The sequence below is a fragment of the Telmatherina bonti genome (genome assembly GCF_933228915.1).
Source record: "Telmatherina bonti genome assembly, chromosome: 2".
NCBI lineage: Eukaryota > Metazoa > Chordata > Actinopteri > Atheriniformes > Telmatherinidae > Telmatherina > Telmatherina bonti.
Window position 1 is genome coordinate 28,811,655 of NC_136620.1, and position 24,604 is coordinate 28,836,258.

Genomic DNA, 24,604 nt, shown 5'->3' on the forward strand with positions numbered 1-24,604 from the left:
TCTTTAGGTGGAAGAACAGAGAAATGAGGTGCTGAAGAGTTGAATAGACAGAGATGTAGAGAGAGCTATGTCTGCCAAGACCTCTGATCACTGCTCTGAAAGCATCTGATCGTAGGAGAAGCCTCTCTGGTCCTAAGTGGAAGTGACAGTGTGTTTGAGAGACACGTTACAAGTCAGAGGAAATTGGAGATAAACAGATAAAAGAATGCAATCTCTGCAGGAAGTAGCAAGGCACAGGGGGCAGGAAATAAACCTGTAGTTAAGCTGATTACCCGAGCAGAGTCCCAGCCCCTTTCAGCAGCTCTGTACTGCCCGGCCTCACCACTGCCAATGTTGTTAATTAGAGATTTGCTGAGGGGAAAAAAGGCAGCCTTGTCAGACTTGCAGGAGTGTTAGTGATGGCTGGATGGAGGGGGACATGCAGAGCTCTTAATTGGGTCTGTATGCTGTATCGGTGGCTGGCTGGAGCGCTGGTGATGATTGCTGTGAGCAGGTGGCCGTGGTGGCAGCTCCACGCAGGCCATCCCAGGCCAACCTGTCTGTTCTTGTCAGGACCTGGAACACTGAGCAGACAGCTCCTGAGCCCCACGCTCATTACGCCAAGTTGTCCAACCTGTTGCTTAGCAACACCCTCACAGCCCCTTCGCAACACCTCCCTGGCCCCACAATCTAACCTGCAATCCTGGAAGAATATTTCCTCACAGTCCAGACATGGGAAATAAGGATGGATACTGCTTCTCCCAACATATAGTACATTAATCATCTTTTCCTATTGCAAAGCACAGAGTCAATTATGTGCCTCAACTCGTAATGTGCTCATGAAATCTAAAAGAGCTGAGTTATTCATGTCTCTCCAAAAGTATGTTTTATTTGAGTATTTTTATTGCAGGAGCTGATACAAGTTTTAAATATGTCATTAATGACCTAATAAAAGATTCAATTTCCACTTTCTTTGGCACAGCTTTCAGTCAGAGTGAAATTAAACAGTGTCTTCATGATTACAATATTCTTCCTATGAGTACATGAGACACGTGAACATACTAATGCAGTCATGACCATGTGTTAACTTCCACATGCAAGCATAAGAACCTTAGATAATGAAAGTGGTCTTACTGAATCTGCTGATGTGTTTTATTTATTTCATCTTCATGCACATCAGTGTCGCAGGAAAGAGTCGAGACATGGAGAACTTGATGCAAAGGTTACTTCTGACATAAATTACAGTGAAATGTACCAAGACTGACAACAGTCAAGTTCAGCAACCTAAAATTTACTCTTTGCAGACTTTCCTCTTCCAAATGATCCTCATTCCTGGTGTTGGAAAATGAGTGACTTGTGCCAGAGAGAAACTCAACAGAGACAACTTGGAATTCAGGACTGAATAGCTGCAGATCCTTATTGTTGTAGTCGTTCTGCTTTCTTCCAAATGTCATCAGTTCACAGGGGGAATTTTAGTCCCAGGGGACCAAGGTTTTCTGCAGTAAGATTACTTTGGACTGCAGTCAGGCAAAATTTTATGATTCAATGGAATTTTGATGAATGCTACAAATGAAGTGTAAATGAATCAATCATGAGATGATCTGACTGAACCGACATCGGAGAAGGGCATGTGAAACACGGCTTGCTTAGAAAATGACAGGAAACAGCAGAATGACATCAGCCATGGCACACCGCTCAGCCTGTTTAATGAAACAGAGTATTCACTGGGCTTCTATTACGCTTTTTTAATACATGAAGGGCTCCTTGAGTCTCGAGTTGTGAATTGAAAGAGGACATATTTCATAAAACCACTGAATAAATTGGAGCAGAATTGGCATTCAATCAAAACTAACATCATACAGTTATGCAGTGACTAATCTGGCAAATGGAAATGTTATTTTCACTTCTCTCTTCTCAAAGGGTTATGGTTAAAAGAAATATTAAAAGCTATTTTGTACTGTTGAGGTTGTATATTATTGCGTATATGCATAAAAGAGAAGGTTGACATAAAAACCCTATCACCTCTAACATTACAGTCTACAGCAGGACGTGCTGTTTTCTGTGTTGCTCTTCCAGCTGCTGAAGCTGCAGCAAGTCAGACACCTTCAGCCATATCCCCACCATACTGTGCCACTACAAGTGAAGACTGAAAAACCAAAATGTGATCAGTGTCACGGGCAGTTTTCACATCTGAAATGTCTCAGTTTGTGGACTCAAGTTATCAGACAAGATGGGTAATATTTCTAGAGATCAGGGACGCTCTCGTGTTCGGACGCTCAAACTGAGCAGGGCTGTCCCAACAATGTTCACATGCAGTTGTATTCTTCATGGAGTTACACTTTAGCGGAGGGTGCTAGACCTCAGAGTGGAAGCACTTGTAAATAAATGGTTTTGTCACACATTCCGCTAACTATGGGACCTGTTCAGAGTTATACTTCCATCAGTATTGGCTGCAACCTGACAGCAAGCAGCTGACATCACTTCTTTAAAATGTAGACATAACAGAGAATAATGATCTGACTTGATAACAAATGTAGTCTCCTGAAAATATGCATAAGTTATCCTCATGAAATATACATTTTAGTGTTAAATTATTTTTCTCTGAAGTTGATTTTCCCAAAAAATACAAATTTCAAAGATTTTTCAGGTTCATTCAACCAAGATGCAACATTTTGCAAAGAGTACTGGAGGAAATAGTAGACTAGTAGCTCACATTGTTTCTGCAAAGCCATCTGTAAAATTGCTGTTGTACCACATTTAACTAATTCACTGGTTCCAGAAAAACAATATGATAAATGTTATCATATTTCCAAACTGCTGGGCATGTCTTGCAGAGTTCTGGTGTACTCTACATAATTAAACACAGACACTATGAAATAAATATAGAAATGTCCAGGGAAAGTAAGAATGTTTGATTTGTCATGCCAGTTTAGACAAACTCATTTAATGGAAGATTAATTCCGTATCTTTAGATGAGTTCACTTTTCTCCATAAGTAGTTTTAATTTCGTCCCATATCAATAGCAATGATATTGGATTTTGTTATGAACGAGATGACTGATGTGCACATTGGATATTGTCTTTTTTCAGTTAAAATGACACTGCAGCTGTGGAGATGTTTATGAAAGAGTAATATTTATGTTGTTGACATTATTATGTGATTCTTGCTGAGTGTTTTTGTATAATCAATTGTCTGGTAACCAAGACTGTGGCCCTCTGCTGCACCATAATTACCAACCTTACATAGTTTCCCCCATTATCCATGTCCTCACCACTTTCCAACTTTGTTGTGGCAGGAAAAGGGGAAAATTCCAGAAATCAGAAGTGTAGCATGTGTTGAATATTTTGCTCATGAAGAATGTAAAGAATGGTTGAACATCCATCATCGATATTTGTTTTAGATAAAGTGGTAAGAACAGCTTGAGCCCCAACCACCTACAACTGTTGTAAAAGCCCAAATTTCATGATCCGCCACCCAGTCCTATGGAACCTAAACATCTTTCACCACAACTGCAGCCAGGCAATTGGATACACAAGATCGAGAAGGCTTACCAAACAAGTAAAATGAGCCTGAAGACCAACTGCTAATGAATCACTACACAAAGAAAAAACCTGACAGCAGAAAAGGAAAACACACTGGATTTCCTTCTGGCTGGCATGACATTACAAGGATGTTTAACTTGGAGCACCGAGGGAGGTTAACTACTCAGACCAGTATACCGTGCTCAGGAGACTGAAAGAGTGTGCACAACTGAAAGAAAGCGAGAAGAAAAGTGGGAAAAGTAATTAATCATATTAAACAGTCTGTGGTTCTGGTGGAGGTGCTCCTGATTTCTGGGTTTGTTCATTGTCTCAAGAGAAAGGGCAGTGAAACAGGAATGCTGTGTATGGGTGGTCAATTAGTTAAAAACTTCCAGAGAAATACAGTCCTGAACTCAGACTTTATATTACTATCTCTGAGCAAATTACTTCATATCAGAACTAAACCTCATGTTGCGATTTGAAGTGCTCCTGGGCTGTATCATAAAGATGCTCAATCCCATTTAGCCAATCAGTGACATTTTACTGTGATTAAGTTGAATTGCCTCACATCTAGAATCTTCTTTAAACTATTTTTAGCTCCATAACTCCAACGTACAACTAAGGACCACACCTCCACCAGTTTCTTTTTTAACTTTATTGTTATTGACAGTACGTTGCACAAGCTTTCCAGTCTCACTAAATATATTTGAACCTCTCTGGAAAGACCAGCTAACGTGTAAAACTTTATACAAACTAAATATATTTCATCTGAAAAAAATGCGCTTTTTTTTTTTAGGCAAAGCCTGGAAGCAAAGTGTTTGAGATAATAAAAGTCCTAAGTTGGGATAAATTTGTAAAATTTATTATCCATTCAGCTGACAAAAGACAGTCTCACAGCTGCAGTGGGCACCCAGCTATTGACTTACACACACACACTGGTGTTGACTGACAAAAACCACACAGTGGATCATACCACAGTGCTGTGGTTAATCTGGTAATTAACAGTATAATCAATCATCCTTTCTGATTTAGTGACAAGAGTACCCATTGGGACGCAGCTGACTAGTATCAAGTTTGTGCAAATAACTGCCAATCACACAGTTATGCCTTCCCTAACATATTGATGACTAATCATTACATTATGGGTTTCCCTATTCTAGCAGCAGATGCCCCATGCAGTGATAAAAACGTCTATTGGTATATTTTTGCAAATGCATCTGACAGTTCACTATCAGAACCTCCTTTTATTCAACCTCATATAGTATGCATCCATATTTTTGTGCCATTGCGCGTGTACAGGAGATGGTGTTGATTACCACAAATCTACTCTGATGCATTTTTCCTACCATGCGTGCATGCCCAATTGCATGAATATCTGTGCGACCGTTTAGGACAGGAAAGGTAAAGGTTTAGGTATTGTTTGGTAACAAATACAAGCAAGCCCTTTCTTTTCTTAGTACCTTGAGTTCCTGTCACCCTCAGTGTAACACTTGAGCGGAAATTTCCCAGAACTTCCACCCACATACTTCCCCTTCACTTTCCACATGAGAGCTGAGCCACAGTGCATCCCAATCCAGTTTAAACATAAATTGCTGTAATTTACTGATTACAACCAAATAACAAGCCATGCTAGCATTATCTGGTTCATGTTCTGACCTTTTTCTGAAGACACAAGGAGGAAAGTGGAATTTTTAATCCATTTATCAATCTGATGTCTATATACCACCTTATTGCAATGTATGACTTGCAGGAGGCAACGACTGTAGCTGCTAGAGGCAAGATACACCAGAAAGAGGTTGCCAGTCCATTTCAGGGTGGAGTTTTCATTCATTCATCATCTATACTATGTAGATGGAGATGGTGACCCCTACTCTAGAGGGACCCCTCTTTATTCCTCGATACTCACCTCTCAGAGCAGAAATAAAAGTTTTGAGAGCGATGAAGGACAAGAATGTTTTTATGGCCGAGAAAGCAACTGGGATCAGGTAAGAGGCTTGTCTTAGACCTTATGTGGTTTACTGTCTCACTTAATAAGTGAGTCATAATTTCCTGATGGCTTTGTTCAACAGTTACCCCACATCCCCTCCTTTTTCTTTTCTCTAGTTTCACCACCCCTTTCCTCTCATCCCTTCTGGAAGGCCCCTTGTCCATAGTGTGCGGCACTGCATTCCACAAATGGTGAGAGCACCTTCAAATGCTGTAAAAGCATAGCAGACCACCGTTCACAGCAGCATGTACAGAGGCTGAGCTGCAGCCTCAGCTGCCACCAAAGCCTCACCACAAGATTGAAGCCCTGCCAGGGATGGCTTTGGCTGGGGAGAAATTGTAATGTAGCCACAAAACTGTCTGCATAATGACAAGAGGAAAACAACTGCCTTGCTCAAGGAGCTCAGTGATAACTGACCAGTGTGAGCCACCTCCAGGCTGTCGAGACTGGCTCCAGGAAAACCCTCGTGTCACAGTGGGGCCTCTCTAATGTCTGTGCTGGGATGCTGGCAGCTGCGATATCGGGCCACACGCCCTAGAGCGTCTTTTCATCTGACCCCCAAATCCTTCAGGTCCCCACTACGCTGACAAACAGATCCAGTTTCTGCCTCCCAAGGCTTTTGATATGCATACCTCACAAACCAGTAATGTTTCAGTAAGTGGATACATACCGAAACATAGCAAATATAAAGTACTGTAGTGAAGAGTAAAGGAATCCATTAGATGGCCAAGATAAAGTCAATGAATTCCAATATTTACAAGGTCTGGTATGTTACAATCAGCAGCAAAACAGTAAAAGCAACAACAGAAACATTACTAAATAACTTTTTCATTGCAGAGTACACAAAATCTTTGGTATTATTGGCATTCATTCCATTTAATTGTGGCAAGTTTGTTATCAAAGCCTGGTGTAATTTTGTTACTCTAATTCATCTGAGCTATTTAATGTCTCCATTATGTTTCAGTTAATGAATTCAGGGATTACACTGCAAAGTGTACTGCAATGGCAACATTGTGCCGATGTAGTTTGCTGATTAAAGCACACAGCAGAGTTGTGAATCAGAAATAAACATGTAGACATTCACCTGTCTTTTCAGAAGTTGCACCATTGCATGTTATCTTGCAGAGCCGTTGGGTCTTCGGTGGTGTTGTGTTGTTGCTGGACAGCATCTGCTTCTTGCCTGAAGCACACACAACACAACATAGTGTCTAAATGTAATATTGTGGGAGGGGAAATTGTTTGATCCAGACCGGATGTGTCATTAGGATATTTTTAAACATGAGCCATTAGGAAAAATATTAAAAATTGAGAAAACAATATGAACATATTGTGGTTATGGAATTTTTATTCTAAGAGTAGCTATTGCTCTAGTGCATCCATATACACGCATGCATTATGCAACTTCATAGGCATCCAGAATCCTCAAAACATTAATGACTTTGGCGATGTTGCATCCTGATCACCTTTATCCCCAACATTATAATCTCAACTGTTTAAAAAAAAAGACACAAAACAAATTTAGAAAACACAAACACTAGGGGGGATGTGAGGAAACTGAATCCCTCAGCATTCCTATTCTCATGGATTTACACAGATATATGTGTTCCCTGAATTGTCTGGGCTTCATTATTAGTCTCCAGTCATGCCTGCATGCTGTGTGATTATCATGGCGCACATCTGGATGGACTTAGTGAAGAAACCCTATAAAGGGCCTAATGGGCTCTTCAAACATTTTTGAAGACTGATTAAGAGCCCTTTCAGATCTCATACACATCAATAGGTTCCATCTGCGATTTATTTTAGTTCCCACTGAATTTGTTATCTACTTCACTTGCTTCTTTTTGATGTAGTGGGGGTTTGGATGATTCAGAGGAACCTGAATGCATTGTAGGTAATATTCAACACTGTGGAATATTTGCTTGTGGGGTAGGTCAGATTCTTGGCTAAACATTTGGGGCCTACCTTTAACACTGGGGTACTTTGTACTGCAATGGCAGCACGCGCATATATATTTGGTATAATGACAAAATTATTCATTGAACAAATGTGCAAATCTGCGATCCATAAATGTCACTCGCTTTATGTCTTCCCTCTCCTGTAATAAAACTATTATTAGGAGTCATGCCAGGCAAATTTACACCAAGCTTAGTCTGGTGAGGCAGCCAGCACTCCTTGCTTTGCCCTCCATCAGGGTGACCTCTGTGTTTTATAAGGGAGACTGACACCATGAACTACATGTGTTACAAATTAGGCTTCCTGACGCCGTAAAGTTGACACCTGCCACTTCAAACCTTTCTTCGGGAGGAGGGATGGCCAATGACGGCCCACAACCGACAATTAATTGTTGCAGTTATAGTTATGGATATGATATGTCGGCTAATTCATGACCGTCTTAATAAACGACTGCAGTTTATTCATATAGATATAAACACTACAAAGTTTTCTCAGTGTCTGAGACGTTCGCATAATTCACAGAGTAATAAAATAATCACCACCAACAATAAATCGGGATTTACAAGAGAGTTACCACCAGATGTCGCCATTTCCAACAGAGTACTGCTGTCAAAGCTGCTTTTACGACTAATCGCGAGGTCGTATTTCAGTAATTCAAGAAACACATTAACATTCTTGTCATACACCGACTTCAGTTCTTTTTTTAAAGATGACCATGAAGGCATAGAGAAAGCAGTGGCACATATAAGCAAAACTCACGACTTGTCTTTCTGTATATTTAAATGAGTAGTCGACGGAGCTCTAAAAACACATATCCATTCAAATAAAGTTCACTGATAATTTCCAGTTATAGTAGAGAAATATCCGTGAAGTACTGCAGTTGGTAGACATGTGATTGCTCTTTTTTTTCTCACGGTGCTAAATCCCAAAAACTCTCTTGTGTTCAACTCGAAAGTCAAGGGTTCCACTTTCCGACAGTCCTTGAAAGCGCACTTCTCCCGGAAATGATGGCATAGCCATCACAGGAAGCAAACTTTAGCAAGTAGCCTGTAGTTGTAGCTGAAAACATCCGTTTCTATTATTAAAAACAAAGACTTTGAGGGTTATTCCGCTTATCACCTATATTAAATTTTGATATGGATCTGTAGGCAAAAAAGCATTTAACAGAGGTAAATGTCTTGGTGTACGGTCTCTATGTGGTGAATTAAACTGTCGGTATTGTGATTACATTATTGTCTTAGCAGCTAGCTACTATTTATAACAGTATTTCTGCTCATTTTGTTTTCTGTATCAGTTTGTATTTGGTTGTACTTTAAATAACAAAGCAACAATATGTTCGTGACATGTCAGAATTACTCTTATAGCTCCTGGTACCTGGCGGATATGCCATCTTGTACATTGACATTTCAAAACATGGCACAGGAGTCAGATTGGTACGAGTTAACAAACGTCCTTTAGCTTAAGGTGTAACCATATTGGCAGGAAACTTTGTGTAAAAGAAACAGACAACAAGGCATAGTACTGATTGCTATATTTCTCTCTTCCTCTTAGCATCGAGGAATGGTCCTACTGTGGGCGTAAACATGCACAGCCGATTGCAGGAGTTGAAGAAAGAAGAGGAGACTCTCCTCAAAATCAAGGTCATGTTACAAGACCAGCTGAACCGATTAAAGGTGAGTGAGTGAGTTCATCATTTAAGAGTGTTTGCTCTCAGGATTGTGGTTTATATCGTGTCCTCGTTGTATTTCAGTTTGAAGAAGGGGCCTTGAAGTCTATCATTAATGCTCAAACAGAGGGAGAAGACTCCCAACGCTCGTCCTTAGAAGCTGAGGTAAATCACTGTACATGACAGAGAGTGATGGGACATGACCCCGCAGGGATGGTTTATTTTATATGGTTATATGGCATTGTCATGTTATAAGCCTGAAAACCTGTACACAAAACATTTTTAGGTGCACAACAATACCAAGTTACACTAAATCAAGGGTACCCAAGTTCAGTTATTGAGACCTACCACCCTGAAACTTTTAGGTGCAACTCTTGTCCAAAACAGCTGAATGAACTTAATGTCCCATTACCAGGCCACTGCAGAGCTTGATGACACGTAGTAGAAGCAATTCAGTTATTTGATTCACGTGTCTTGGACAAGGGTTGCCTCTAAAAGTTGCAGGGTTAGGTTTATGTTGAGGCAGTGATTGAACAATTGGCCAGTGCTTTATTGTGCAGTATTTGGCTGTACTCGGAGGTAGAGGCCTGTGGAAACTTGCTTGGTCTATTCAGTAACCTCAAGACTAAATTAATTATGTGATATCATGGTTTACTTTGTTTTAGTTAGAAAACTAGCCTTGTTACTTATCTGAATTTGACTGTTGTTGCGCTACAAAAAAATTTTTTTTTCCTTTATCATACAATCTGCTTATCTACATTATGTAAATTATGTATACTTCATACATGTCTACATTATACTACATATTTGCTGCTGAGTCATTTTACTTGTGCATGCGAAGATATTATTGTGTCATCATCTGCTGAACACTCTCACTCTGACTGCATTCACACTACTGTGTAGTAACATGTAAGAAGGTTGTAAAGTTTCAATTCACATGAGTTTGTGTACTCTGCTTTTATTTTCATTCACTCAGGTTCCAGTTAATCTTGATGATGAGAGTGAGATCAATCGAACCAAACTCTGTCTTAATGCAGCTGTAGATTATGAAATGGAAGAGGAAGAAGAGGATGAGGAAGAGGAGGAGGAAGATGATGATGATGAGGAGAATGACGACGAGCTTGGGCTTGTGCCTGAGGAGGATGAGGAGGAGGAGGATGATTACTGAAAATGTTGGACTATCTGGATTTGCACTAATGAAGAGAAGTGTGATTTCTGAGTAAACAAACACGTTTTATTTGTATTATGGTTTAAAGTTATTTGAATGGAGTGAGTAACAGTTAGTGTAATTATGTGGGGTGCTAGCAATACCCTCTATTTGCCTCATGTGTCAAATTTAGTAGAAAAAGTCACTGATACCACGTGGAAAAAGTGTTTTCAGGTGTTAAAGTAGTTTTCTGAACATATTGTGCATTATGGAGTTTGGAAGGTGAGAAATAGTTGACCTTAGAAAATAAAAAAAATCCAATGTTGAAATGTTTCTGAAATGTATGGCTGGGCCATATGAGCGGATAATATGTATGTAATGTATTAGAAATGACAAGCACAAAATAAATGTTTTGTACACGTTTCACTTGACTTTGTTCCACATCAATGCTCGTATAACCTTTTTTCTAGCATGCTTTTCCAAACACAATACTGTTTTCAGATGTTGTATTCAATTAGGGCAATATTAAGTCTTGTCCCAATCTGACCCAAGCAAATAGGTAATGCAGTGCAAACACTTTCCACTAGAAATCCATTCAGCATTTTCTAAACAGTTAAAACAATACAGTGAGCCTCACAATAAGGCCAGCTTTAACACTAACAGCAGGGACAGCTCTGGAGAAGGGTGGTGCTACAACAGGGAGTATACAATAGAGACTGCTGCATTAGATATATACAGCTTTTTGCATGCTGTGCTGCTCCAGGAGAGCTCCGGTTCCCCTACGGACTTGGGCTCAGCTTGCAAGCTTGTGGCATATGCATTCATCATAAAGTTTACAGGTAATGGATAAGTTTGTTCTGAATTTGACAGAAGTCATTTAAAGGTATTTGCAGGATGACTACTGAAAATAACAGGAAATTACATATATGAGAGAAGCAACTAAAAATTTGTATTTAACTGTAGGAATGTTATAGTTCGAAGGTTGTGTTTTCATGCTTTTGTCATATTTCTTATTTAAAGGTCTCATTACTTACAAAACAGCATGTTTAACAATCTATAAGACTGTAGTTGCTGAAGAGAATGAAAGATACAAAGTTTTTTGTAGAAGAATTTTGGACACAAAACATTAAGCAGCAAATAAAATTAGTTTTTGTTCAATGATTTTGTTTTCAAAATCATAATTTTCTGTTTACTTATAACAGTCGTCCATTGTCTTGTGATTGTGGACTGTAAATATATCTACAGCTCTGGCATTAGCTTTGCTTACAGAGGTAAAACCACAGTTTGTATAGGATCTGTCTGCCTCAGCACGATGAGCTTGCACTTCATTGAGTTTGAAAAGAAGCATTTGGGACATGGGACTTCCCACAGCCCACCACTCTGGATGCTTCCAGAAATTGATGACAGTTTATTCAACATTATTCACCTTTTTTTTGTTTCAAGGCTACTCTGTTTGCAAGCATCTTGGTTAATAGGCTTGGATGTAACGTATATGATTTTGTTGTTATTAAATGTGGATGTTGATGGTTTTTTTAAATGTTCAGACATCAGTGAGGGACCAGAGCAGAACGAGTCAGCAACTGTGCTGCAGGCTGAGGAGTACCATGCTGCCCCGCTGTGTGGTCAGTGTGTGCCATGTGCTTATGTTGGTGCTGTGTCTGTCTGCGACTGAGGACTTCGACTGGGCAAAGAACAACCACGGCTCCTTCTATTATGGCACTTTTCCAGCTGGTATTCAACACTTGCTCTTTGGTTCATTGAGAAAAATGTTAAATTCTTTTTAACAATGTAGAACTTGTGTCAAGTATGCTTTTTTTTTATTACTGATATTTTTGTATTTCTTAGGATTTTCATGGGGTGCCGGAAGTTCAGCCTATCAAACAGAAGGAGCCTGGGACAAAGATGGAAAAGGACTGAGCATCTGGGATGTGTTCAGTCACAAGAAAGGCAAAATCCAACTAAATGAGACAGGAGATTCTTCCTGTGAGGGCTACTACAAAATCAAGGTGCAGTGTCTGAAAACTATCCAGACAGCAGGAGTTGACACAAAAATATAAAGTTTTCACCTCACTGTGTATGTTTTGTTCAGGATGATGTTTCTTTGATGAATGAGATGAAACTTAACCACTATCGCTTCTCCATCTCCTGGCCCAGAATCATTCCCACTGGCATCAAGTGTGAGTATCAGAGGCTAATTCAATACTTATTGGAAGCTAACCCGTCATAGTTGATTTCATTTGCAAGTAATTATCTACGCTCTTTTGCAGCTGACCATATAAATGAAAAGGGAATACTGTACTATGATCAGCTGATTGACCACCTTTTGGAGAACCAAATCACTCCCATTGTTACACTGTATCACTGGGATCTTCCACAGGTTGGTGGGATTATTATTATTATTGACCACTCCAACTTTAATCTAGGTGGTTTTTATAATAAAATACTGTCTTGTTTGCCTCTCCAGGTTTTACAAGAGAAGTATGGCGGCTGGCAGAATATAAGCATAGTGAATCATTTCAATGAATTTGCTAACTTGTGCTTTGAGAGATTTGGAAGCCGAGTAAAGTACTGGATCACATTCAATAATCCATGGGTATGTTCACAGTCATCATTTATCTCCTCCTTGTTATTTAGGTTTTTTTTTTTTTATTTTTTTTATAAGTCATAGTGAAGACAACCATGTTAACCCTTTATAGGGCAAGTGACTATTTTTGATCACTTCATTTTCATTCATCGTCAGCATGAAACTTTTTCTTTTTGAACACCAGAATGGAGGTCTTGGTACATACCAGAAGGACAATTTTAGGTTAAAATTTCTAATTTCAAGGTATTTCAATGAGTGCCCTATAAAGGTTTAAGATTAAATTAGCTCTTACACCATGAAATTTACAGATTCAGAATTTTGCTTCAGGTTCACAACAAGAGATATTTTAATATTTTATATATAAACTTCTTGAGTACTGGTTGACACCTTTTATCCAAAATGCTTGCTTTTGCTGCTGTCTGTTAAAGATGCCCTACAGTTTACTCTGACTGCTTATTTGTAGAGTTAAAATTCAGTGAAAGGTAGATAATCATGCTGCCAATGATGCATTGAAGACCCTTTATGAGCTGGGTTTTCTGTGGGAGAATAATTCCACTTAATGAGTATTCACATTTCTGTGAGTGTATATACAAACTTACACAAAGGAAAAGACCGCCGGTAACACCGACCTGCGATGCAAACTCCCAAATGTATAATTTGATCCACTTCATACCCAGTCTGTAGCAGTCGAGGGCTATGAGACAGGTGAACATGCTCCTGGACTGAGGCTAAGAGGGACGGGTGCATACCGAGCTGCACATCACATAATTAAGGTAGGACGCTAAAAAAGTTTAATCACACCTAAGTTTGGGGACATTTCTTCAACTGCGATGTAAATATTTTTCCATGTAGGCACATGCAAAGGTTTGGCATTCCTATGATACACAATGGAGGGGAAAACAGAAAGGTAAATTAAATGTGTAAATAAATACACAATGGCTAAACTTTTACCAATAAATGCGTTTGACTGCTGAAATCTGTTGTCCAAATCTGCAGGACAAGTTGGCATCTCTCTGTCGGGAGACTGGGGGGAGCCAGTGGACATCAGCAACCAGAAAGACATTGAAGCAGCTGAGAGATATGTCCAGTTCTACCTGGGCTGGTTTGCAACACCGATCTTCCATGGGGACTACCCTCAAGTAATGAAAGACTTTGTTGGTACGTTACATCGTCAACACTTATAACTAATGGTGTTAATATTTGCCTAAGTACCTATTTGCTGTTTGTAACTATGTGTTTAGGAAGGAAGAGTGCTCAGCAGGGACTGGGAACGTCTCGGCTGCCCACATTTTCCCCACAAGAAAAAAGCTACATAAAGGGGACCTGTGATTTTCTTGGTATCGGCCATTTTACCACTCGTTACATAACCCAGAGAAACAACCCATCAGGCAGCAGCAGCAGCAGCAGCAGCTACTTCACCGACCGCGACCTGGCTGAGCTGGTTGACCCCCGGTGGCCTGATCCTGGATCAGAGTGGCTCTACTCTGTTCCCTGGGGATTCAGACGTCTGCTAAACTTTGTCAAGGTGACAAAATTTGTCGGTATAAACGTCAAGATTTAAGCTGCACCCGAAATGACTTTGGCAAGCTGCTTCAATTACACGGCTTTGTTTCCCCTTCTAGACTCAGTATGGAAACCCAATGATTTATGTGACTGAGAATGGAGTTTCTGAGAAGATGTTATGCACAGAACTGTGTGATGAGTGGAGAATACAGTATTACAAAGACTACATCAATGAGTTGCTGAAAGGTGAACAAGTTTGCTGTAGAAAAAAAAAGAAGACATGCAATTCTCCTCAAAGTCTAATCACACCTTCCTCTTCTCTCTGTATCACTCAGCTATCAAGGATGGAGTCAATGTGAAAGGCTACACTGCCTGGTCCTTGTTGGACAAGTTTGAGTGGGATGAGGGTTACTCTGAGAGATTTGGTTTGTACTATGTGGACTTCAGAAACAAAAACAAGCCTCGGTATCCAAAAGCCTCTGTTCAGTTTTACAAACGCATCATCAGCTCCAACGGCTTTCCCAATCAAAGAGAGGTGAGAGGCATTTCAAAGTCCCGTCTCACTGCGCCCAGTGAAAAGGTCTCTATTTGTAACTGTTTTGTGAACATCAACAGGTTGAAAACTGGAGGAGGAAAGCTGTTGAGACGTGCTCTTCTAGCAATCAGCTATTGGCTGCAGGTCAGTTTGTCTTTAACATCCCAAATGAAGTTTGTCAAAAACAAGAGGTAAACTGCTAGCTGGGGTAAACAAATTAAGATTCAGACCCAAAGATCTATACACATATAAATATGTACTATTAAACATAGCTAATGCAAAATACTGCAAAGTATAAATTATAATTATTATAAATTGTCTTGGATATTTATCGTGTTCTTCAAACATGTAAGAACACATTAAAAAAAAATTTAATTTTAAGAAAAATGGTGGAAACACAAACCCGGTCCCCAGAAACTCTTACAGAACATCTGTGGTATCTTTTTTGTTTGCCCCTCCAGCTAGAAGAAAATCCAAGGAACATGCAGAAATGCCAAAGGTTTGGCCAGTGCATGATGAAGTTTAGAACTTGAGGACACATTTCTCAGTCAATGTAACTGCTTTCTCTTCTGTGGCTTTGTCATTGTGTGACTTAAAGTGTCTCTAACAGGCTGAAGCTTCTGCAGTTTAACACTACAAATCTTAAAACAAGCTTCTTGCAAAAAGGTTTTCATTTGCAGTCTGTTGAATCTTGCTGGCATGCTCCAAGTTAATCCTGCCTGTTTGACATCACAGCTTCAACAAAAACAGATAAACTGATAAGCAATGAGCACTTTCTGCCTACACAGTATTTCATGAAGCAGAGTTATAAATGTACGCAGATAGTAAACATAAGTGTATACCTCTGGTGAATTTAGAAACAAAACTTATTCATGTTGAGGCACACCTCCTGATGGCTTATGATAGAGAATATTTTGAGCAGATTGGAGTTTGATAGTTGCTTTGCTAAAACTGCTTCCTGAGTTATTTCCCTGCATTTGCATGCAGTTCTCAAAGGGTTAAAGTATCGTTAATCAACTCTAAGTATTCTCTCTTTCTTTATTAGAGGAACAGCGGAGTACTGCTGCCAATATTCTAAGACTTATACATGGTAAGGATTCCCTTGTGCTCACAATGAATCAGATCAAATTTTATTTGATTTAGGGGAGAAATATTAACCCTTTGAGTGCTGTGCTTGAGCATCATTATTAGATTCAGAGTCTGGACTATATACAAGATCATTCAAGCGAGTTTATAATGAGTGTGTGTTTGTGTGTGCTTTGCAGACCCTTTGACCAGCCACATGGAGATGGTAACTGAGATCGTGGTTCCCACTGTGTGCACGCTCTCCATTTTGCTCAGTGCCATCCTCCTTATGTTCCTGCTGCGGAGGCGGAACTAGAAAGTGTGCGTGTTTACAATCACAAACAGCAACATACATGCAAACAATCTGTACACACAGGCATCAAAAGTGCCTTATTGCTTTTATGGATTAAGTGTGAAGATAAACACATTATATGAGATGAATTGAACGATTACAGAATTTATTAATTTGATGTGTATACAGTGTCAGTTAAAACATTGGTCTAGATTATAATACTAAACTTATAAACACCCAAACAGTGTGAATACACCTGCACCATATTATATGTTCCTATTAGGATGCTGCGGTGGAGTACTGTCATTTAAACATCCCATATATCTATTGTAACATGTGTTTCTATTGAGATAAAACTGAGTTGTTTGGCAGAAACCATTTTCCAAATTTCTTTAAGATTTTATCTTGAGCAGTAATAATGTTAATAAGAAGCAGAAAGTGAGAAGTAGAGAAATTAAAGTTTGGGATAAAGAAAGTATTTTCATGTTACAAGGATGCATGACTGGTCTATATTCAACTCTATATTGAACTTAGATGAATCAACAGATACAGTGTGCAGTTACCTTGTTTTTTTGTGAGGACACAGTGATCAAGAAGGTTGTTAAGGAGAATCTGAATAACAAATCTTGGGTCACAACTACCTTAAGAGGGTACTAAGGAAAAAGCATACAGCTTTTAATCAAGCGGATGATGGAGTCATAACACAAATAAAGAACTGGCTGAAGCTCTGAATGAGTTGAAGATGTGAATCTCACCGTTCTACAGAGATGAAAGCAGAGAGGCCAGTCTGGGAGTCTACTGGCCAACTTAGGCTGAAGAGAAATGCTTTAATTTTACTGTTTGAAAACTGAAAAGTGAACAAGAGTCCTGGACCAGATGGCATCACAGGAAAACTGTTAAGGAACTGTGCAGAGCAACTCAGCAGTGCTTTTCTGGATATATTTAATGTGTCACTGAAGCAGAGGAAGGTCCCCAAACTGTGGAAGGACTCTGTCATTGTTCCTGTGGCTAAGTGCAGCTCTCCCAAACAGCTGAATGGATTCAGACCAGTAGCTTTAACCTCTGGTGATGAAATCATTTGAAAAATTGGTCAAATTTGATCTTTTAAACCAGGTCCAGGCTTTTTTAGACCACTGCAATTTTCTTACAGACCTGGCAGGGGATGATGCTGGGATCCCTGTACTTTAGGGATCCTCAATCCAGGTCTTTGAGGACCAGTGTCCTGCAGGTATTCCAAGTGTCCCACTTGCAACACACCTGATTCAAATCGGTGTGTATTCACAGACGTATGCAAAGCTTGTCTGAGTCGGAGTCTGTTCTAGCAGGGACACGAGGAAAACCTGCAGGACACTGGGCCTTGAGGACCAGGATTGAGGATCCCTGCTCTACTTCACCTGCTGTTGAGACATCTTGAGTCCTGGGACACACGCTAGACTTTTATTTGTAGACTTTTCATCTGCTTTTAATACCATCTGACCTAGTAGTTTAACGCAGAATTTGCTTAATGATTGTAAAATTAATATTAACTAAGTGGATTTCAGATTTTTTGACAGACAGGCCTCAATGTCACAATGTCAGAAAGGCTGTTCTCATCCACTGGATCTCCTCAGGGATGTGTCCCGTCACCTCTGCTGTACATTCTGTATATCAACATCTGCAGAAGTCAGTATGTAAACAGGCACTTCCTGAATTTTACAGATGACAAGGTTATTGTGAGTCTGCTTCATGGTGAGGAGGATGGACATGGGCCGGTGGTGGTAGACTTTGCTAGAAGGTGCAATGAAGCCCATCTGCACCTAAACACTGAGAAAACCAAAGATGTGCTTTTCAATGTTAGCAGGTCATTTCAGTCTACACAACAGACCATAATAAATAATAAAGTTGTTGAACAGGTGGAACAGTATATAAATAGCTTAGTATGGCTTTAGACAACAAACTGAAATTTGATACAAATGTGGAAGCAGTGATGAAGAAGAGCCGTCAACACCTGTACTTCCTGAGGAAGCTACAGGTTTTATGTTGAGAAAAAAAAAAAAAAGACTTTTTTTTAATTTTTTTTTTTTATATATAAGTCTTTTATTGAATCTTTTTTAAACATTCTTCTTATTTCTTGTTCTTGCTTGGAGGTGTCACAACAAAAGATTCCACCAAGCTAAAAAGGGTGGTGAAGGTGGCCAGCAAATTAACAGGCCTCCCACAGTCCTCACTGTCTGCTGTATATGAGCAGCAGGTAGTGAGGAAGGCCAGATGCATTGTGGGAAACCAGAACCACCCTGTACACAAAGACTGCTTCCCTCAGGTTTTAGATTTAGAACCCCAAGACTGAAGACAACAGACAGAAAAACTCATTTATCCCCCGTGCCATAACATTTTTAAATAGCCTCAGATAATTTTACTCATTTTAAGCTTTTTCATTGTGAACTATTTCTTGTAGTGTTTTTATCCCCTTTGTAGCATTTTTTTTATTAATCATTCAAGTGTTGTTAAGTACCGGTATATATTTTTTTAAAAATGGTTTTTAAATTGTATAAATTATGGTTGTTGTGAGTGACTGGATTTTATTGTGTGGTGTTTGGAAGGACCGGTCTGGAAATCAAGTTTCCCATTGAGGACAATAAATTGCTGAAACTTAACATTCTTTTATTTTCAGTAACACAAAGGCTGAAATTCACAGAACAGAAATATTTTAATAGAAAATCTGGTATCTGTAGGTAAAGCAGAAAAGTCCTTTGGGTTTGTTGATTATTAATGGAACAAACAACACTCCTTTGTTGATATGGATTATAAATTCATGCAAAGCTGACAAGGCTGCAGTATACCATAGTGGAGAAGAAAGCAGGCTCCTCACTGTCCCCATTGACTGTTTCATTTGGGTAATCTAAACGAGAAAAGCAGGAACGTGGAAAAAAAGTCTTTTATATAGTATTGAGAAAATTATTTTTTATTTATTCATTTATTTATTTTTTTTTTTTTAAAAGAAAAAAGGTAACCTGTTTCAAAGATGACATGATCCACCAATGGCCTGTCACTGAGCTGTAAGGTTGTCCTCACTTCACGAGGACCGTGGCCACTGGATAACTCAACCCCCCACAGCACCGGATGTTCTCTGTAGGAAAAAGAAATTTAAAAAAAAAACACACACGCACAAATTATTTTGATGTAACCAGAATATACTGAAAGCAAATAAAAGCCTGAAGCAAAATTATTCAACCTCAAAATCACCATCTAATAGAATCATCAGAAACTTAAGAAATTTAAAAAAAATAAATGACTGAGTTAGTACTTTTTTATTTTAATGGTTGCAGATGCTGTTCTTTGAGCGTATGAGGTCCATGTGGCTCCTTGTGGACACACATTATTACTGCAACTGTATTTATATTATCTGATTACAAGTCAAACTACACATTGCTGCAATGAAAAAAGAGACATGAGGGGTCTGAATTACTTTTGCCATTTTAAAAGACAAGGAAAGATGCAGGGTCACAAGAAAAATGAAGGTATGAAACCAAATCCACACAATTAATGACAACAACTTATTAAACATTAGACTTCCAATTATATAACCTGGCTGGATGGGAGTGACAAAGTACCCAACATAATTGTTGGGTATTGTCAGCACTAAAATGAGGTTTTACTGGAATTTTTTGTATCGAGTAAAACCTCATTTTAGTGCTGAGAAGAAAATCTGACTAACTCTTACTTTCTGCTTCACTTTTGTGATACTTGTGTTGATCAAAGTGCAGAGATGAAAAAGCAGAGAAATGGCTGCACTGGACATAGTTTATTATTTCAGCAAGTTTCACTCCACTGCAAAGAGAACATTTGTCAACTTGACCTAAGTCTTTTCCATGGCTTTTGTCACCTGCAGTCTATGATTGTAACAATAATGACCAACACAGCTAAGATTGTTCCAAATATTTCTGAGACTGCTCCCCAAGTGGTGGCAAATGGTATGACATAGCAGATGCAAATGTAGATTAGTCACACCTTCATTAAAAAAAGATTTCAGTAGATTTAGAACCTAATATAAAAGCCAACTTCACTTTGGATAAATCTATTATAAAATACCTAAACATCAATGCAACACTTGCAGTTTATGTCTTTAAGATAATGAAACAGGAAAAAAAAAAGCTGGTATTCCTTACTTTTGATAGAAATGGCTGATCAGAGCAGGCTTGATCTGGAGTTTGAATTCATGCCCTTCGTCATATGAGGATGTTTTGTAGTGCTGCAAACATGATCTATAAAATAAAATTGAAAAAACGGTTTTCAATTCCATCAAAGTTATTTTGAGGAACTGCATTTTAATTGTTCAAATAACTGAAAAAAGGGCAAGCAACGTACTGAGTGAGAAAGAAGAGCCGTTCGTAGGGTAAACCCAGGTATGTACTGCAGGTCACAATTACTTCCAGCAGATGGTGCAGTTTTCTCAGTCGGATCACTTGCTCCTGCAGATCAACCTCAGTGCTCAGGTAGTAACGCTGTGGAGTGAAATCCCTCAAACTAAGTGCTTTGTTGAAAAATGTTATTGAGTGATAGTTATAAAATACCATAAAAAATACTCACCAAATGGTTTATGGTTGTCAATTCCTCACCTGAGAAAGAAACATTGCAAAAAGTCTATAAAATGCAGATGGCTGGCTGTTCATGTCAGGCTTTGTACTCATTAATCAGAGGTCGAGTGTTAGATAGAAAGCCATTCATAGTTAAATACAGCTTCGCAGAATCAAATAAAAAGTTACCAATGAGGTAGTTAATATAGTCTTTTCTCATCTTGTCCAGACCCATTTCTAGCAGCATGTTGATGGGGGTGACACCAGTAAGAGACACATGCTCCATCTGCTGGTGGTAAGACTGCAGAATGAGTTTGCTGAGAGCGCTGCAGCTGTCTCTGTGAATCTGGAGGAAATGAATCAAAACAAAAACCAAGTGACAAAAAAAAAGTTGTTTTATTTCTGATAGTTATCCAAAGCCAAATCATTCCATACCCAGGGCTTGATGTGACCATATCGTATGGCTTCTATGACCAACTTCAGGCAGTCTGCGATGTCCTGGTATGAAGTCACACCTGTAACGGAAAGAAAAATCATTGTCTCTACTCATTATGCCAAAACAAACCAATTTAAGCTGTTTTATTATTATTATTATTATTATTTTTTTTTTTTTAAACAGAAACCCTGACTCACTTTTTCTCATTCGAACCCACAGCTGTTCCACAAAATCCAAATCCCCCCTTTCCAAGAAAGCGTTGAAAATTGCAGTCTCAGACTCGGGCTTCACCTTTTGTGTCTTCCAAGACAAATCAGAGCACAAGGCGTCTGTGCCACATATCGTAAAATGAATGGACTTGTGATAAATCTCGTTTAAAACATCATACCTCAGCTATTTTTGCCTCTTGGTCCGGTGATGTTTTTGTCCTCTTTTGTAGTTCTGAAAGAAAAAGAGAACAAGATGTTAACTAAAATAGTTCAATTTGAAGGTTGTCTAAGGTGTACTGATTTTACTGAATGCTGATACCTTCGAGATAGGCCTTCGTCAGATGTACAGCTGATGCACTTTCCAGTGGTTCCATCCATTCAGTCTCACCAGTTCTCAAACCATCAGCGAGAGTCTGAAATGACAGGAATCTGATATATTTAGCTGATCATTCTAGTACTGACTGTTGCTGTAATGCTTGTTTCCAGTAAAATACAAACCTGAAGAAACTCTAGCTCCCTGTACATCTCAAACATTGGACTTCTCATGTCTCCACTGGCAACTTTGATATTCTGTTTGTGACCAGAGAAAAACAGAATCATAGTTTCACCTAATGCAAATTAAACAGCCTCTAGTCTGTGAATAATTGCGCTATAATTGCATTAGAATTCATAAGCGTTCACTGTTTTATTTTAGATTAAATACTCATTTTAGACATATTTGAGGTGGTTAACATTGTGTGGGAAAGAAAGATTAAATGTGAATGAATTGACATACAAGCATTGCTGTAGAGGACAGGGGTGGTATCTCAAGGATGCTCTCCACATGACTCCACTTGAAATCAGCTATCACACTGCTCTGAGACTCAATGATGGTGTTTTCAACAACAGTGGAACCAAACAAGTTGAATTGAGCACTTCCTTTAATCCCCATCTGGAATTATCAAAATATGTAAGTGCACAAAATTATTCATCAATACAAACACACAAGAGGAGACACACACTCACTTACTGGGGATATGTGGTGTCTTTTCTTATGCTCATGTTTCAGTTCCTCTAAGGTTATGAGAGACTTTTTGTCTATAGTTGAGCCTAATACAATAAAGATTAGTAAAGACAAATGTGAAATAAAAAATTATTAATCATTACTCGTGAAAATAACCATAAAGAGGCAAAGAAGAATAAAGTATCTAGATGATACCTTTACAGATAATGGAATACAATTTGACACCAGTTTTTTTATGGCCCACACACACTGGCTCAGCTCCAAACCAAGTGGTTCCAGCTGGATCAGACATGTCACATCGCACCCACAGAGGGTGTAAAAATGAACTGCTGTCCACATCTGACACACCAGCATTTTGAGATAATGTATATAAAGACAGCAATTCCCTATGCAAAGACAAAATAATGGTTATTTGACACATTTCTGGTATATTCCTGTTAGCATGTGCTTTATTTGGATAAAAACATCTCATTATTGATCACCTTGCTTTGTTCACTGCCAGGGGCTGTGGTCCCAGTTCTGCTTGCAGAATATAAGTACTATTATCGGCCTCACTTGCTGAACAGTTTGATCTATCAGTCGCTGGCTGATCATCTGGTTGAATTATTTGTGGAACCTAAAATGAAAACGTATCACAGTGGTCAGCAGAAAAGAGGGTAACAACTAAAATAATAAATCAGAGACATTGTGTCCTATTCCTATTCACAAATATGTTCATATGAAATTCAAACAACTGTCATAGTGTTTGTTATTTTTTAAGGTTAACTAAACGTTTCAAGTTATTGTCATATCACCATTGCAGTAATTTAAAGTGGAGGCTCTTTAAGAATGTTGTTCAACCTTTTCAAAAGCTATTTATTGAACAGTTGTTGGTTAATTCTCTCTTTTTTATTTTAATCTCTTCATCAATGTGGCCCGTAACAATCTGGGGTTTATTAAAAAAAAAAAAAAAGATAATGGTTCCACATATGTGTAGTACTTATGATGACTTATAATAATCCAGTGATTTTTTTAAGTTTACGAAGTGGCATATTTTGCAATGTTCAGGCTAACTGTTTGATCTCAACTTGATCTCAGGTATTTCATCTGCAGAAGATCAACACCAAAATTTCAGCAAAGCAACACAAAGAAGAATGCCATTCTTTAGCAATCTCCTAGTTCTGCAATGGACTGGCGAGCTGTCCAGGGTGTACCCTGCCGTCTGCCCAAAGACTGCTGGGATAGGCTCCAGCTTTCCTGAGACCCTTCATCGAACTAAGTGGTTAGGATAATGAATGAATGAATAAATGTCCATTAGTTTACTAAATCTAAATCCATATAAAAGAAGGATCTTCATTCTGTAATGATTATTAGTGACTAAACTACGCTTCTAATTTGGATGGAAAATTTTACATAAAGTCTACATTTATTAATTCATTATACAATACCTATTATTAGGATGGGATTCCGTTTTTGTAAATTGCCATAAAAGCACAAATTTTGCCTTTGAAAATAGCTTTGAGTTTGGTTTTGAAATATACTGACACATCAGTATATAAAATTGATTGTTCACTAAACACATTAATATGTGACTGGTGTCATTTTAACATATGACAAAAATAAGTAAAAGCCATTTTTGTTCAAGCTTATGATTGTCTAGCATATTTAGACATCCTAAATGTGTTAATGTTGGATCGTTACTCAGCTTTTTCACAGATGAAGATAGTCTGGCTGCTGGAATACATATTCACCGCAGTGAGTTTGTCTCCGCTCATCTTTAAGATTTGGATGTCCTCCTATAAGATAAAAGTCGTCGAGTCCATAATGTTAGGATAAAACTAAGACACATATAAATGCTTGAAACACATTAGTTTATGGAAAATGAAATAACCTCAAATGTGTATGAATCCCTGCTTTCCTCTTGTAAACATCTGGGAAAAAAAAAAAAGATCAACAATGCAGAGTACGATAACTCAACTTTAGGAAAATGGGTCAAATGATGAACTAATTTCCTCCCTTATTGACTTTTACCCACATTAACCTGATGCATACATAAGCTAAAGAGGCTAACATTAGTTTATATACAAACGCTGTGTATGACTTACCGAAGAATATTGACAAACTCCCTTGCATTTGATATCATCTTTGAGATCATGACGAATTCAGATGCAAGACACTCAATTACAGATCAA

The 24,604-nt window shown here is 38.7% G+C and overlaps 3 protein-coding genes across 3 annotated transcripts; 2 read left to right on the top strand and 1 right to left on the bottom strand.

The window, feature by feature from the left end:
- The first annotated feature begins 8,468 nt into the window (after nt 1-8,468).
- Nucleotides 8,469-10,667, top strand: snapc5 (small nuclear RNA activating complex, polypeptide 5). The gene is made up of 4 exons (XM_079255175.1): nt 8,469-8,609; nt 8,992-9,113; nt 9,191-9,271; nt 10,083-10,667. Exons 2-4 carry the CDS (start codon nt 9,024-9,026, stop codon nt 10,272-10,274), a joined length of 363 nt encoding a protein of 120 aa, XP_079111301.1. The 5' UTR covers nt 8,469-8,609; nt 8,992-9,023; the 3' UTR covers nt 10,275-10,667.
- A 1,220-nt stretch (nt 10,668-11,887) lies between these two features.
- lctlb (lactase-like b) lies at nt 11,888-16,256 on the top strand (the record flags this gene model as incomplete). The annotated part of the gene is made up of 13 exons (XM_079248657.1): nt 11,888-11,984; nt 12,099-12,259; nt 12,343-12,430; nt 12,521-12,630; nt 12,718-12,846; nt 13,515-13,610; nt 13,690-13,744; nt 13,834-13,995; nt 14,079-14,362; nt 14,460-14,586; nt 14,676-14,875; nt 14,956-15,019; nt 16,141-16,256. The coding sequence occupies exons 1-13, from the start codon at nt 11,897-11,899 to the stop codon at nt 16,254-16,256; spliced, it is 1,680 nt and encodes a 559-aa protein (XP_079104783.1). The 5' UTR covers nt 11,888-11,896.
- Nucleotides 16,257-19,021: 2,765 nt separating this feature from the next.
- zwilch (zwilch kinetochore protein) lies at nt 19,022-24,564 on the bottom strand (the record flags this gene model as incomplete). The annotated part of the gene is made up of 18 exons (XM_079257485.1): nt 24,518-24,564; nt 24,304-24,343; nt 24,119-24,208; nt 22,916-23,049; nt 22,629-22,819; nt 22,440-22,519; nt 22,206-22,361; nt 21,929-22,000; nt 21,750-21,843; nt 21,610-21,662; nt 21,419-21,578; nt 21,221-21,300; nt 20,975-21,131; nt 20,799-20,827; nt 20,577-20,713; nt 20,378-20,473; nt 19,223-19,338; nt 19,022-19,110 (listed from the first exon to the last, which is right to left on the bottom strand). The coding sequence occupies exons 1-18, from the start codon at nt 24,553-24,555 to the stop codon at nt 19,022-19,024; spliced, it is 1,812 nt and encodes a 603-aa protein (XP_079113611.1). The 5' UTR covers nt 24,556-24,564.
- Between the last annotated feature and the right edge of the window lie 40 nt (nt 24,565-24,604).